At 48.6% G+C, this 16,268-nt stretch overlaps 1 protein-coding gene across 4 annotated transcripts in view; it reads left to right on the top strand.

Moving 5' to 3' along the window:
* The window catches only part of LOC140409078 (long-chain-fatty-acid--CoA ligase ACSBG2-like), a 278,888-nt gene that overhangs the window by 111,592 nt on the left and 151,028 nt on the right, over positions 1–16,268 (top strand). For all 4 annotated transcript variants that reach the window (XM_072497172.1, XM_072497171.1, XM_072497170.1 and 1 more), the window contains exon 6: positions 9,337–9,457. In XM_072497172.1, the coding sequence (XP_072353273.1) occupies positions 9,337–9,457 (121 nt within the window). The remainder of the gene's footprint in view (positions 1–9,336; positions 9,458–16,268) is intronic.

The following is a 16,268-nucleotide window of genomic DNA, read 5'->3' as shown; positions in this document are numbered from 1 at the left end:
AATACTCTTGAGGGTTCTACCATTCACTGTATATTCCCTACCTGCATTAGCCCTTCCAAAATGCATTACCTCACATTTGTCCGGATTAAACTCCATCTGCCATCTCTCCGCCCAAGTCTCCAGACAATCTAAATCCTGCTGTATCCTCAGACAGTCCTCATCGCTATCCGCAATTCCACCAACCTTTGTGTCGTCTGCAAACTTACTAATCAGACCAGTTACATTTTCCTCCAAATCATTTATATATACTACAAAGAGCAAAGGTCCCAGCACTGATCCCTGTGGAACACCACTGGTCACAGCCCTCCAATTAGAAAAGCATCCCTCCATTGCTACCCTCTGCCTTCTATGGCCTAGCCAGTTCTGTATCCACCTTGCCAGTTCACCCCTGATCCCGTGTGACTTCGCCTTTTGTACTAGTCTACCATGAGGGACCTTGTCAAAGGCCTTACTGAAGTCCATATAGACAACATCTACTGCCCTACCTGCATCAATCATCTTAGTGACCTCCTCGAAAAACTCTATCAAGTTAGTGAGACACGACCTCCCCTTCACAAAACCGTGCTGCCTCTCACTAATATGTCCATTTGCTTCCAAATGGGAGTAGATCCTGTCTCGAAGAATTCTCTCCAGTAATTTCCCTACCACTGAAGTAAGGCTCACCGGCCTGTAGTTCCCGGGATTATCCTTGCTACCCTTCTTAAACAGAGGAACAACATTGGCTATTCTCCAGTCCTCCGGGACATCCCCTGAAGACAGCGAGGATCCAAAGATTTCTGTCAAGGCCTCAGCAATTTCCTCTCCAGCCTCCTTCAGTATTCTGGGGTAGATCCCATCAGGCCCTGGGGACTTATCTACCTTAATATTTTTTAAGACACCCAACACCTCGTCTTTTTGGATCACAATGTGACCCAGGCTATCTACACCCCCTTCTCCAGACTCAACATCTACCAATTCCTTCTCTTTGGTGATTTCTTTTTCAGTGTCTCCCTATTTTTCTCCTCAAATCTTTCTTTGTTAGAACAAAGAACAAAGAACAAAGAAATATACAGCACAGGAACAGGCCCTTCGGCCCTCCAAGCCCGCGCCGACCAATTTGTTAGAGTCAACAAATTGTGAGCTTCCTTCATTTGGGCGGGCAAGACCCCAACAATTTGTTGGGCATTTCTTCAGAGAACGAGAGAGAGAGACAGTCGGGTGGCTTTGCTTTACCTAATTTGTTGTTTTATTACTGGGCAACTAATATTGAAAAGTTACTGGAGTGGCTCATGGATCAGGATTCCATATGGGGGTAGATGGAGGTGAGCTCTTGTAGTGGTTCTAGCTTGGGGGCCTTGGTAACTGCCTCGCTTATATTTTCCCCTCCAAAATTTACCTCTAGTCTGTCATAATATCCACTCGTGTATATAATGAGATGCAGACAGGCAGTGATTGACACAAAGGATGACCAGTAAGCATACAACACAGCACAGCCAATCACCAGACAGGACACTACCACTATAAAGCCAGAGGGCACTAGGTTTCCCGCTCTCTCGGGACCCAGCTACTGAGACAGTCGGAGTCCATGGGCTAGCAAGCACAAACACCATGCGGTAGCTAGTAAATCTGGTCAGGCTACTACAAGGTCACTAGTCAGATCAGTATAGTGTCGACCCACCGCTGAACATGTACAGCAGTTCATCTAGTTGAATAAAACAGTGTTGGATCTTCTCCTGTGTTCTAACTTCTCTGCATCGAGTGCAGCCCACATCGAACCAACCTGCCTAACACATCATGGTACCAGAGTGATATTGATCTTGACAGACCTACCTCGAGTGAATCAGCATCGACCAGCAAGCAGCCATCCAGCAAAATGGAGAACATCCATTTCCTCCGCAACTCCGCATATCCGGCAACCTCGCGCCAATTGGAAACTCTTCAAGCAAAAGTTCCTCTTGTACATCGAGGCCTCCAATCTCGAGGCAGCATCGGATGCCAGGAAGATCGCGCTATTTCTCGCCACTGCGGGGGACCACGCCATCCATATCTACAATTCGCTTACGTTCGCCAACGGCGAAGATAAAACAAAATTCAAATTAGTCCTGCTGAAGTTCGACGGCAACTGCAAAACTGGCCTCCCCCCGAGGCAGAAAGGGTGCAGGCCATTGCACAGATGCAGGGCCTGAGCATCGAGGAGAGTGGCCGTTTCACGCGCTTTTCTCGGATACCTGCGCATGCGTGCCACGACTGAGTGGACGACGAGACCGAAAACCTGACTGCGCAGGTGCGTACGTCGGCCGACCGCACTGCGCATGCGCGATGGCGGATGGAACGTGCTGACGTCAGCTTCATGACGTGTCCGAATTGTGGCTCCGCCCACTTAAAGCGACAAGAGGACGCCGAAGTCTCCAGTGTGGCAAGCTTGGCCACTACGCAGCCCTCTGCAGATCCGCTCCACCGCTCAGCAGCCAGCGATCCCAGCTGCGGCGCAGAAGTATCCGCTCAATACAACAAGGCATGCCAGATTCTGCTCCCGACAGCCCAACGATGCTGACTGCCTCAAGTCTCCATATCAGGTGGGCATCATAACCACACATGAGCTGGCCTCCACCACACCTGCGCAACGCCTCTCGATCCTCAGTGTGGATCCCGACGACGAGTGGTGTGCTGTCCTCACAGTTAACATGGCTTGCATCCAATTTAAACTGGACACCGGCACGCCTGCGAACCTCATCTCCCAATCCGACCTCGACACCATCCGGGCCCGATCAAGCATTCTTCCACCGGCCTGCCAGCTCCTTGACTACAATGGCAATGCCATAGCTGCCAGTGGCTCGTGTCAACTAGGGGTATCCAACAAAGCGATCAAGGCAACGGTACGATTTGAAATCGTCAGGCCTGACAGGGCGTCCCTGCTCTGTGCTCGCGCCTGCAATCTCCTGAACTTGGTTCATCGAGTCCACACCATGTCATCGTCAGCGGCGACGGCCTTGCCCGATGGAAATTTGCAAGCCGACATAGACGACATTATCACGCATTCGATGGAATGGGCACGCTCCCGTACTGATTTATATTAAAAAAAAAAAAAATACCGAACGCCACCCCTGTAATCCATGCACCACGCCGGGTGCCGGCGCTCCTCAAGGAACGTCTGAAAAAGCAACTACAGGACCTCCAAGACCAGGGTATCATCTCAAAGGTCATGGAGCCAACAGACTGGGTCAGCTCCATGGTATGCGTAAAGAAGCCATCAGGGGAGCTCTGCATTTGCATTGATCCCAAGGATCTAAACCGCAGCATCATGCGGGAGCACTACCCGATCCCAAAGTGTGAAGAGTTAACCAGTGAGATGCCTCGTGCCAAATTCTTCACTAAGCTGGATGCCTCCCAGGGTTTTTGGCAAATACAGCTGGACGCGTCCAGTCGCAAGCTATGCATGTTCAACACCCCGTTTGGCCGCTACTGTTACAACCGCATGCCTTTCAGTATCATATCTGCCTCCGAAGTGTTTCATTGCATCATTAAGCAATGATGGAGGGCATCGAGGGGGTACGCGTGTACGTGGGCGACGTGATCATCTGGTCCACAAAGCCCCAGGAACACATCGCTCGCCTCGAGCAGGTCTTCCAGCGAATTAATGAACATGGTCTCCAGCTCAACAGGGCCAAGTGCTCATTTGGTCAATCGGATATAAAGTTTCTAGGCGACCACATCTCGCAGCAGGGTGTGCGGCCAGACACCGACAAGGTCTTGGCGATCAACGCCATGAAGACCCCGGAGGACAAGAAGGCGGTCCTCCGCTTCCTGTGGATGGTCAACTTTCTCGGGAAATTCATTCCCAATATGGCATCCCACACCACGGCCCTCTGCCATCTCGTCAAGAAGTCAACGGAATTCCAGTGGCTGCCCACACATGAAGCGGAATGGCGTGAGCTGAAGGCAAAACTCACCACAGCCCCAGTTCTAGCGTTCTTCGACCCAACCAAGGAAACCAAGATATCAACTGATGCAAGCCAGGACGACATTGGGGCGGTGCTCCTCCAGCGAGATGACTCCTTGTCCTGGGCTTCAGTGGCACATGCCTCCAGGGCCATGACACCCACTGAGCAACGGTATGCCCAGATCGAGAAGGAGTGTCTGGGTCTCCTGACCGGAATAGTCAAGTTTCATGACTACGTTTATGGCCTGCCGAAATTCACGGTGGAAATAGACCACAGGCCTCTAGTGCACATAATACAGAAGGATTTAAATGACATGACACCTCGGTTACAGCGAATTCTTCTTCGACTCCGCCGCTATGACTTCGAACTTGTCTACACGCCAGGCAAAGAGCTGATCATTGCAGATGCCCTAGCCCGGTCCATCACCACACCATGTGAACAAGGTGACTTCATCTGCCACATAGAAGCACAAGTGCAATTGTGTGCCACCAACCTCCCAGCCTCTGATGAACTGGTGGTCCAAATTTGTGAGGAAACGGCCAAGGATCCTTTACTGCAGCGTGTGATTCAGCACCTTACCCATGGCTGGCAGAAGGGACAATGTCCTCAATTCTTTAATGTTAAAGACGAGCTGACGGTTGTGGAGGGAATCCTTCTGAAACTCAACAGGATCGTTATTCCTCAAAGCATGCAAGCTATGGTGCTGGTTCAACTCCATGAGGGTCACCTTGGAGTCGAGAAATGCTGACGTAGAGCTCGGGAAGCGGTTTACTGGCCGGGCATTAACCAGGATATTGCCAACACTTTCCTCGACTGCCCCACCTGTCAGAAGTTTCAACCGGCTCAACCCAAGGAAACATTGCAACAGCACGAGGTCGTGACCTCTCCGTGGTCCAAAGTAGGTGTAGACCTTTTTCACGCCAAGGGGCGTGACTACGTACTCCTGGTAGACTATTTCTCCAGTCACCCAGAAGTGGTGAAACTGTCCGACCTCACGTCGAAGGCGGTCATCAAAGCCTGCAAAGAAACGTTCGCCAGGCACGGGATACCGCTCATGGTAATGAGCGACAACGGTCCATGCTTTTACAGCCAAGAATGGTCTGATTTTTGCACAGTCCTACAACTTCCATCACATTACCCCCAGTCCCCACTACCCACTACCCGCAATCAAACAGGAAGGCCGAGAAAGGGGTCCATATTGTCAAGCGATTGCTGTGCAAAGCTGCAGACTCAGGCTCCGACTTCAACCTGGCAATGCTGGCATACAGGGCAACCCCACTGTCCACTGGGTTGTCCCCAGCGCAGATGCTCATGAATAGCACTCTGAGGACCACAGTTCCAGCCATCCATGTTCCAGACCTTGACCACCTCACGGTACTACAAAAAGTGCAGCAGTCCCGGGCCCAACAGAAGGCCACATATGATGCTCATGCCACGGATTTACCTGAGCTGACTCCAGCTGATCACGTTCGCGTCCAGTTGCCTGAAGGCGGTTGGTCAGCCACAGCTGTTGTTGTCAAACAAGTTGCCCCGAGGTCTTTCATTGTTCGCATGGCTAATGGCTCCCTGCTACGGCGCAACAGACGGGCATTACAAAAAGTTCCACGCCCACCACCTGACCACAGTGCTCCGCTTGCTGTCATGCTTCTGCCAGACGTACCCTGCCACGAGGCCACCGATCTGCCAGCGATCCTGCCGGCCCACGCGACCACCGCAATGGCAGTGATCTCACCTCTCCGCGTGCAGGCGGCTCCTGATCCACCTCTGTGGCGATTGACAAGAATTCGTCGCCCGGCACAAAGACTGAATCTGTAGACTTAACTTTTGTAAATTTTATAACTGAGTCCGTCGACTTAACTCTTGTAAATATTGCTTAGTTTGCCATGTATCTGCTCTATCGACACCTTCCCATGTTTGTGTTTGTTCAATCACCGTTTGTATGTAGTCAGGCATATATATATATATATATATATATATACAATATATTGACGAATAAAGGGATTAAGGGTTATGGTGTTTGGGCCGGAAAGTGGAGCTGAGTCCACAAAAGATCAGCCATGATCTTATTGAATGGTGGAGCAGGCTCGAGGGGCCAGGTGGCCTACTCCTGCTCCTAGTTCTTATGTTCTTATACCTCAGTATTTATTCAACTCAACAAAAAAAAGGGGGCGATGTCATAATATGCACTTGTGTATATAATGAGATGCAGACAGGCAGTGATTGACACATAGGATGACCACTAAGCATACAGCACAGCACAGCCAATCACCAGACAGGACACTACCACTATAAAGCCAGAGGGCACTAGGTTTCCCGCTCTCTTGGGACCCAGCTACTGAGACAGTCGGAGTCCATGGGCTAGCAAGCACAAACACCATGCGGTAGCTAGTAAATCTGGTCAGGCTACTACAAGGTCACTAGTCAGATCAGTATAGTGTCGACCCACAGTTGAATATGTACAGCAGTTCATCTAGTTGAATAAAACCGTGTTGGATCTTCTGTGTTAGACATCTGTTTCTAACTTCCCTGCATCGAGTGCAGTCCACATCGAACCAACCTGCCTAACACATCATAGTCCAGTAGTGGTGTCCAGTCAGAGGATTTGGCGGCAGTTTAGACAGCATTTTAAGCTCGGCCTCATATCACTCTTTGCCCTTATTTGTAGGAATCATCTTTTGTGCCAGTGGGTTTGGATTTGGTGTTCAAGTCATGGACAGGAGGGTCTGGAGGGGTTTGGGAACCTGTTTGTGGAGAGTAGGTTTGTCGATTTTTGAGGAGCTGTTGGACAAATCCCAACTCCCGAGGACTAATTTATTCAGGTATGTCCAAGTTTGCGATTTCTTGGGTCAGGAGTTTTACCTTGGCATCTCTTCCCTCTCTCTTGAATAGGGCCTTATCTTTGGTCTGATTGGGTGAGGGGAAGATTTTGGATATTAATGGCCAGATCCTGTCGGTGGAGCAGGCTCTGTTGGATGAGATGAGGAGGAAGTGGGAGGGTGAAACTGGGTCTGTTTTTATAATGAGTGGGTGTGGAATAAGGCTCTTCACGGGGTCAATCTCCTTCGCTTGATTCAGTTCAAGATGGTGGACATTAGGAAGAGTTCATTTCCTTTTTCAGAGAGGTAGTCACTCAGCTGTTGCGGGGGAGGGGGGGGGGTTCAGTTGGCTAGTTTGTTTTAGTTATATGTTATGGGGGGTTCGGGGGGCTGTTAAGATTGATTGTGTTCTTGCTTTGTACCTTTTTATGTAGTTGTTGTATAGAGTTGTATAGGAGTATAGTTGTATGATCTTGTTATCATGAAAAATTTCTTCAATGAAATTATTTTAAAAAAGGAAGCATTTAGATGAGCACTTGAAATGCCATTGCATACAAGGCCATGGGCCAAATGCTGAAAAGTAGGATTAGGATAGGTGTTTGATAGCCAGCACAGACATGTTAGGCTGAAGGCCCATTTCTGAGCTGTATGTCTCTAAGGGGCTGGTAAGGATGCACCAAAGGTGGGGGAGGTGTGGTGGTGGCGGCTTAGGGACATAGGTCTAGTCATGAGCGGGAAAGTCAAGGTTCACAGTGGTGTCATGGTAATGTTACCAGGCCTGTCATCCAGAGACCCAGGTTAATGCTTTTGAGGTAAGGGTTCAAATCCCACTATGCCAGCTGATAGGTATAGGGCAGCACTGTGGCACAATGGTTAACACAGCACCAGGTAACCAGGTTCAGTTCTGGCCTTGGGTGCCTGTGTGGAGTTTGCACATTCTCCCCATGTGTTTCCTCCAGGTGCTCCGGTTTCCTCCCATGGTCCAAAGATGTGTAGGTAGGTGGATTGGCCATACTGAATTTCCCCTTTAGTGACCAAAGATCTGCAGGTCAGGTGAGGGTACGGGGATAGGGGGGGTCGGGATGCCTAGATAGGGTGCTCTTATGGAGGGTAAGTGCAGAATCGATGAACCGAATGGTCTCCTGCACTCTAGGGGTTTTGTGGAAGTTCTAGGCTTCAGTGGGTGAGGAATGTCTTGCAGAGTGGGGGTGTAGTGGGGAAATGATGTTGTAGGGTAGTGAAGCTGGGAGTGGGGGGAAGGCGATGAAGGTCTTGGGGAGGAGGGGGGTAAAGCTGGGAGGGGTGACAAAGATAATCAGAGGGTGAAGCTGGGGAGAGGGAGGTAGGTTTTGGGCAGATGGCAGATGGAATTTAATGTGAGCAAATGTCAATTTGTCTACTTTGGCAGGGAAAATAAAAGCGCATCGTATTTCTTAAATGGAGAGAGGTTGCTGAACTCTGAGCTGCGGAGAAATCTGGGTGTCCTGGTACATACATCAGGAAAAGTTAGTCTGCAGGTAGATCAAGTTATTATTAATGGAAGTTTGTAATTTATTGCAGGGAGAATAGACAGTAAAATTAGGGATGTTTTACTACAGTTGTACGGTCGTTGGTACGACCATATCTAGAATACTGCATACAGTATTGGTCTCCTTATTTACGAAAGGATATAAATGTGTTGGAAGCAGATTGATCCTGGGATGGTAGGAGGGGTGCAGTGGTTATCTTACAAGATAAGATTGCACAGGCTGAATCTATGTCCATTGGAGTTAAGAAGATTGAGAGGTTATCTTATTGAAACACAGGGCTGGATTCCTTCGCCCCTCCCACTGAAAGATCACCACAGGCGGGATGCAGACCATGTAAAGGTCCATTGACCTCGGGTGGGAATTTCTCGTCGCCACGTAGGCATGGCCGGAGAATCCCACCCATATTGATCCTGAGAGGACTTGACAGCGTGAACGCTGAAAGGATATTTTCCTTGTTGGAGAGACTAGAACTCTGAATCACAGTTTTAAAATAATGGGTCTCTCCTTCAAGACCGAAATGAAATTAGAAATTCCTCCTCTTGAGGGTTTGAATCTTTGGAACTCCCTTGCCTGGAGAGCGGAGGAGACTGGGTCAATGAACATTTTTTTCAGGCAGAGATAGATTCTTGACAGCTAGGAAGCCAAAGGTTATTGGGGATAGGTGAAATGTGGAGTTGAGGCCACGATCGGATCACCCATAATCTTACTGAATATTGGAGCAGGGGCTGAATGGCCTACTCCTGGTCCTAATTCATATGTAAGAAGTCTTACAACACCAGGTTAAAGTACAACAGATTTGTTTGGAATCACTAGCTTTCGGAGCGTAGCTCCTTCATCAGGTGAGTCAACACTCACAACCAAGCTCTGCTCACTCTGCACAGTTGCTCAAATCAGTTGCTCACTATCTTAATAACTGAACTACCAAAACAAATTTTAATAATTGTGAAGTTTCCAACTGCTGTTGTTTCTTAGCATTGCTTGTGAAATTACATTTTCTGTCGGCGGTTGTGCAAATCCAGCAGTGGCTGAAAAATTGTGCATGTAATAATAGTAGTCTTTTCTCTGATGTAGTGGTTTGGCTGTTGGGATTTATGCCACAAATTCTCCAGAAGCATGCAAGTATGTGGCGCTGCACTGTGAGGCTAATATTCTGGTGGTGGAGAACGCAAACCAATTAAAGAAAATTCTGGAGGTACTATTTGTTTTAACTTCGACTGCATTCTGTATTAACAATTGCATAAAATGACATCCACAAACAAAAAGAACTAAAGTCATTATGAACTGGAGGGTGGACCACAGAATCCTTGAATGCAATGTCACAGCACAAACAGACGCTACCATCTTTTAAATTACCTCTGCATTTGCATTAAGGTCACACTCCTGCACCTCAAATCCATCATTTATATTGTTTAAAAATTAATTCTTGAAATGTGGGTGTTGCTGTAATGCCAGCATTTGTTGCCTATCGCTAATTGCGCTTCAGAAAGTGGTGGTAGGCCACATTCTTGAATGACTAGAGTCCGTGCAGTGAAGTTAATCACACGTTGCTGTCGAATAAGAACAGAATTTTGGCTCCGCGGCAGTGGTATGTTTCCATTACCCATTTTTGCATGGAATGTTTCTTTGTATTGCTATGCATTGAATTGCACATGTCAATTAAATATTCATTCCTCCAACTTGACTGTGACTTTCTGGTGTCATTCATGACCCTTGTGATAATTTGCTCTAATTCCTTAATTTTGCACCTTCAACAAACATCTTTTTATATTCTTACAATATCTAATTCCAAATCATTTATGTATATAGTATAGTAAATGAAAGCCACCCAACACAAAGCACTTCAGGGACAATATTCACCCCATTCTTCTGTCTGAAAGGTTCCTCGAGTTTCTATTCAACACTTTCTATTTCCATGTGCTCACCTTTCTCCTTAATTCCATACAAAATTACCTTTTAATCTGGTTCCTTATCAATTTTGAAAATTTATATAAACCATGGGCACGATTCAGCAGAGGAAGTCTTTCGGGCACGTTTGATGGGGTGATTCTCGGCGGCTGCAGCGTCATTTTTGGCCTCTGGGAGTTTCTCCCACCCTGAGGCTGTACTTGGGAGAAGGTACTGCTGGCAAACTGATCTTGGAGATCGGGGTGGCATTTGATCAGCAGCCCCGTTTTTTATTATTATTTTTAAAAATGTCTTTATTTTTTCTCTCCTCTTGCCCCCCCGCCCCCCCCCCCCCCCCCCCCCCCTCCCAAAGCCTCTGGGAACCCCCATCTCCCGTGGGCAATGCTTTCCTGGACCCAGCCCTGGCAGTACCAACCTGCCACCCTGGTGCTTGAAGTGCCAGGGTGCCCTGGTGCCAAGGTACCACCTTGCCCTGTCCCCGATCACGCCAGGGTTTCCAATGGCCCATGAGACTGTTCTGCTTGGCCCCTGTTTGTGTGGATCAATACTAAATGGCGCCCTAGTGAAGCCTCGCAGCCATGGTCGTTGAATCCCAGGCACTGGGTGAATCCAGTCTCCAGGTATTTAAATGAACCATTAAGCTTATTTAAATATGCAGACCTGTATCTCACCACAAGACATAGGAGAAGAATTAGGCCACTTATCGCATCGAGGCTGCTCTGCCATTCAATCATGGCTGATACTTTTCTCATCCACATTCACCTGCCTTCTCCCCATAACTCCTGATCCTCCACCAAGCAAGACTAAGACCCAGTTCGCAGTGGGCGGAGCGAGTCAGGTGACTCTCGATTTGGTGATTCACCGTTGTGCTGGGATCTGCACCGGGTGTAACGGAGTCGCTAGATCATCTCCCTCCCCCCCCCCCCCCCCCCTTAATCCTTAATCCCACATGTTTATGTCAATTAAACTACTCTTCTCATTCTCTGTGTAGAGCAATTCATCTTAAATTCTTTATTTGAGCATTTAGTGCATATCTTCCTCTGGCTGCACTTGTCCATTAAGTAGATTCAGTTTGTCTACATGCATCCTATCAAACTCCTTGATAATTTCAAAGACTTTGTGTGGAATTTTCAGGCCATTCATGCCGATGGGATCTTCCAGTCCTGCTGATGCCCCCCCCCCCCACTGCGGATTTTGCAGTGGCGCGGAGTGCGTTCAATGGGAAACCCCATTGACAGCAGCGGAACCAGAAGGTCCTGCCACCGGCCAATGGTGAGCCCGGCAGGTTGCACGGAAAATCCCGCCCTTTAACATGTGTCTTTGGGCTTTTTTTTGCCTCTGTGTGGAGGTGAGAATGGATGAGGGCGAGTGTGTAATTCTGTGCAACTTGCCAGAATAAATATTTGCTGGCTCCTCCAAACAATTTTGCTGAAGACCAGATCAGGAGTGGAAAGGTAATCATCTGAAAACAGTAGATATGGGAATAGGGACTTTTCACAGTAACTTCATGAAGCCTACTTGTGACAATAAGTGATTTATTATTATTATTATTAAAAGGCCAATTTAAGGCAACACACCACATGACTCACATTTCCCAGTTGGCCTGAGGCCCAACTCATTGTGCGCAGCATGGTAGCTGCCTGTAAAAGGCGTCTTGGAGTCAGGCAGGGCACTGAAATTCCAGACAGATTTTGAGGTCCCTCTCCTGCCTAATTCACCATTGTTGTGGCCACAGGCTACTCTGTGAAAGGGGCCCCCTCCACAATAAATGTTGGATGACTGTTTCCAGCATAGCGCCAGGTTGGGATCCGTATTTTTCACCGACATCAGCGTACCGACCCAATGTGTAAAATCCTGTCCGTCCCTCTTTCCTAGAGAAAGGAGCCCTAGCTTCTCCTCTTTCTAGAGAAGAGCCCCTAGCTTTTCTTCTCTCTAGAGAAATAGGCCCTAGCTTGCACTTCTTTCTAGAGAAAGGAGTCCTAGCTTCTCCTCTTTCTAGAGAAGAGCTCCTAGCTTGCTCTTTCTGGAGAAGAGTGTCATGATATGCAGACATGTACATGGTGAGATGCAAACAGGCAGCTAATGAAAGCAAAGAACAGGACATAACCAATCAGCAGGCAAAACACTATAAAAGGCACTCGCACTCCGCCTCTTTCCACTGGTGACATCTACAGTGCGAGTCAGGGTGTACATATCATGTAACTCCTACAGCACGTGGCTAAGAGCTAGTCTGGTTCAGTCAGACAGATTAATCATGCTAATTAGCAGAGAGTCAAACTCAGAGGATTGAACTAACTGTGACAGGTTCAATAAATCATATTGAACTAACTTCAAGGTGTGGAGTATCTCGGGTAAAGCTGCATCCAGTTGCAGCCTGTGTTATCTTACTGTGCTTAACACAACATGATACCAGGAGACTGCAATCCCTAGGGGATTTACCTCAATCTGTTCCGTGACGACCAGCTAATGTATCACGGCACCATGGAGAAGATCCAGGCTCCTCAACAGTTGCGGACCTCCAGCAACCTCCGTGCCAACGGCGGACTTTCAAGCAAAGGTTTCTGCTGTACGTCGAAGCCTCAGACCTTGAGGGTGCATCTGATACAAGAAAGGTCGCGCTTCTCCTCTCAACTGCGGGGGATCAAGCCATCCAAATCTTCAACTCGCTGAACTTCACCGAAGGCCAGGACAAGACAAGCTTTCAGACCGTCCTGGACAAGTTTGATAGTCATTGTGAAGTGGACACCAATGAAATCTTAGAGCGCTATATATTCAAATAACGCCTCCAAGATAAAGATGAATCTTTCAACTCCTTCCTAACTAACTAATCTCCGTCTACTAGCGCTGTCCTGCAACTTTGGTGATATTGCTGACTCCATGATCAGGGACCAGATCGTTTTCGGAGTTTACTCTGATCCTCTGAGAGAGCAGCTTTTAAAAATCAAGAATATGACCCTACCAGTCGCGATTGAAACATGTATAGTGCATGAGCACGGCAAAAATCGGTATTCCCAATGTAAATCGGCTGAAAAGGAGAAACTTGCCTCCCACGAGGCAGTGTGTGCGCAGGCCATTGCCTGGATGCAGCGCCGCAGCTTTGATGAAAGCAGCCATTTCATCGCCCTTCCCGGAGCCCCACACATGCGCGATGCGACTGGGACGACGAAGCGGCCGATCACCACTGCGCAGGTGCGAACGTCTGCCGACCGCACTTTGCATATGCGACGACGCACTGAGCGTAATGACATCATGACGTGCCCGAACTGTGACACCGCCCACTTAAAGAGATACTTCCCTGCAAGAGGCAGGCGGGAAGCCTGGACACTATGCAGCCGTGTGCGGGTTTGCATCACCAGTCAAGGGCCAGTGCTCCCAATTCCAACGCCGATGCGTTAGGAGTGTACAGCAATGTTTACAGGACTCTGATCCTGGCAGTACAACGGACCTAGAGGAGGACTGCCTGAAGTCCACCTACCATGTGGGCATCATTACCACACGTGAACATGCCTCACCGACATCATCACGACGCCTGTCCATCCTCAATGTGAATTCTGCGGAAGAATGGTGTGCGGTGCTGCAAGTAAGTCAATGCTCAATCCAGTTCAAGCCGGACACAGGTGCGTCTGCCAATCTCCTTTCACAGGCGGATTTCAACCGCATCAAGAAGCCACCCAAGCTCCTTCCAGCAGCCTGCCAGCTCCTGGACTATAAAGGCAATGCCATCGCAGCACTGGGATCCTGCCATTTGCTCATCTCTAACAGGAGCATTTACGCAAGGCTAAGGTCTGAGATCGTCAAGCCAGACAGGGCCTCCCTGCTCGGCGCACAGGCATGCAAGCAGCTACACCTTGTGCAGTGGATCTACACAATGATCTCCCCCAATGGGGATCTTCAAGCCGACATTGACAACATCCTAGCTCAGTATCCGGATGTGTTCGACGGGATGGGCACTCTGCCATATCGGTACAAGATCCTGTTACGGCCTGTTGCCATGCCTGTGGTCCATGCACCACGCCGGGTCCCGGCTCCACTGAAGGGGCCCCTGAAGGCACAGCTCAAGGCTCTTCAGGACCAGGGCATCATTTTTAAAGTTACGGAACCGACGGACTGGGTCAGCTCGATGGTATGTGTGAAAATGCCTTTGGGTGAGCTGCGCATCTGTGTTGAACCGAAGGATCTCAACCAGAATATAATGCGGGAAAACTACCCCATCCCGAAGCGGGGGGGAACTCATGTGACATGGCACACGCCCGGTTTTTCACAAAACTAGTTGCGTCACAGGGATTCGAGCAAATCCAGCTGGATGAGTCCAGCAGAAGGCTCTGCACCTTCAACACACCGTTTGGCAGGTACTGCTGCAATCTTATGCCGTTTGGCATTGTTTCGGCCTCTGAGATCTTCCATAGAATCATGGAGGAGATGATGGAGGGCATTGAAAGGGTTCATGTCTATGTGGACGACGTTATCATATGGTCCACGACCCACGAAGAGCACATCTCTCGTCTCCAGCAGGTATTCAACCGTGTCAGGTAGGTCGTGCCTCACAAACCTTATTGAGTTCTTTGAGAAGGTGACCAAACAGGTGGATGAGGGTAAAGCAGTTGATGTGGTGTATGTGGATTTCAGTAAAGCGTTTGATAAAGTTCCCCTCGGTCGGCTACTGCAGAAAATACGGAAGCATGGGATTCAGGGAGATTTAGCAGTTTGGATCAGAAATTGGCTAGCTGGAAGAAGACAAAGGGTGGTGGTTGATGGGAAGTGTTCAGACTGGAGTCCAGTTACTAGTGGTGTACCACAAGGATCTGTTTTGGGGCCACTGCTGTTTGTCATTTTTATAAATGACCTGGAGGAGGGCGTAGAAGGATGGGCGAGTAAATTTGCAGATGACACGAAAGTCGGTGAAGTTGTGGACAGTGCGGAAGGATGTTACAAGTTACAGAGGGACATGGATAAGCTGCAGAGCTGGGCTGAGAAGTGGCAAATGGAGTTTAATGCAGAAAAGTGTGAGGTGATTAATTTTGGAAGGAATAACAGGAAGACAGAGTACTGGGCTAATGGTAAGATTCTTGGCAGTGTGGATGAGCAGAGAGATCTCGGTGTCCATGTACATAGATCCCTGAAAGTTGCCACTCCGGTTGAGAGGGTTGTTAAGAAGGCATACGGTGTGTTAGCTTTTATTGGTAGAGGGATTGAGTTTTGGAGCCATGAGGTCATGTTGTAGCTGTACAAAACTCTGGTGCGGCCGCATTTGGAGTATTGCATGCAATTCTGGTTGCCGCATTATAGGAAGGATGTGGAAGCATTGGAAAGGGTGCAGAGGAGATTTACCAGAATGTTGCCTGGTATGGAGGGAAGATCTTATGAGGAAAGGCTGTGGGACTTGAGGCTGTTTTCGTTAGAGAGAAGAAGGTTAAGAGGTGACTTAATTGAGGCATACAAGATGATCAGAGGATTGGATAGGGTGGACAGTGAGAGCCTTTTTCCTCGGATGGTGATGTCTAGCACGAGGGGACACAGCTTTAAATTGAGGGGAGATAGATATAAGACGGATGTCAGAAGTAGGTTCTTTACTCAGAGAGTAGTAAGGGCGTGGAATGCCCTTCCTGCAACAGTAGTGGACTCGCCAACACTAACACTAAGGGCATTCAAATGGTCATTGGATAGACATATGGACGATAAGGGAATAGTGTAGATGGGCTTTAGAGTGGTTTCACAGGTCGGCGCAACATCGAGGGCCGAAGGGCCTGTACTGCGCTGTTATGTTCTATGTGTCCATGCCAATGGCCTCAAGCTGAACAGGGCCAAGTGTTGCTTTGGCATGTCAACACTTAAGTTCTTGGGTGACCAGATATCTCAACAGGGTGTGCGCTCGGACGCAGACAAGTTCAAGGCCATCGAAGCCATAAAGACCCCTGAAGACAAGAAGGCGGTACTGTGTTTTTTAGGAATGGTAAACTTCTTGGGCAGGTTTATCCCAACCTGGCATCACACATCACAGCCTCAGACACCTGGTAAAAAAATCTACTGCCTTTGAGTGGCAGGCAACTCATCACGCAGAGTGGTTGGAGCTGAAAGCCAAGCTCACCACTGCACCTGTC

This window comes from Scyliorhinus torazame, chromosome 3 (assembly GCF_047496885.1).
Source record: "Scyliorhinus torazame isolate Kashiwa2021f chromosome 3, sScyTor2.1, whole genome shotgun sequence".
In the NCBI taxonomy this organism is placed as follows: domain Eukaryota; kingdom Metazoa; phylum Chordata; class Chondrichthyes; order Carcharhiniformes; family Scyliorhinidae; genus Scyliorhinus; species Scyliorhinus torazame.
This window is presented reverse-complemented; position numbering and strand designations above follow the sequence as displayed.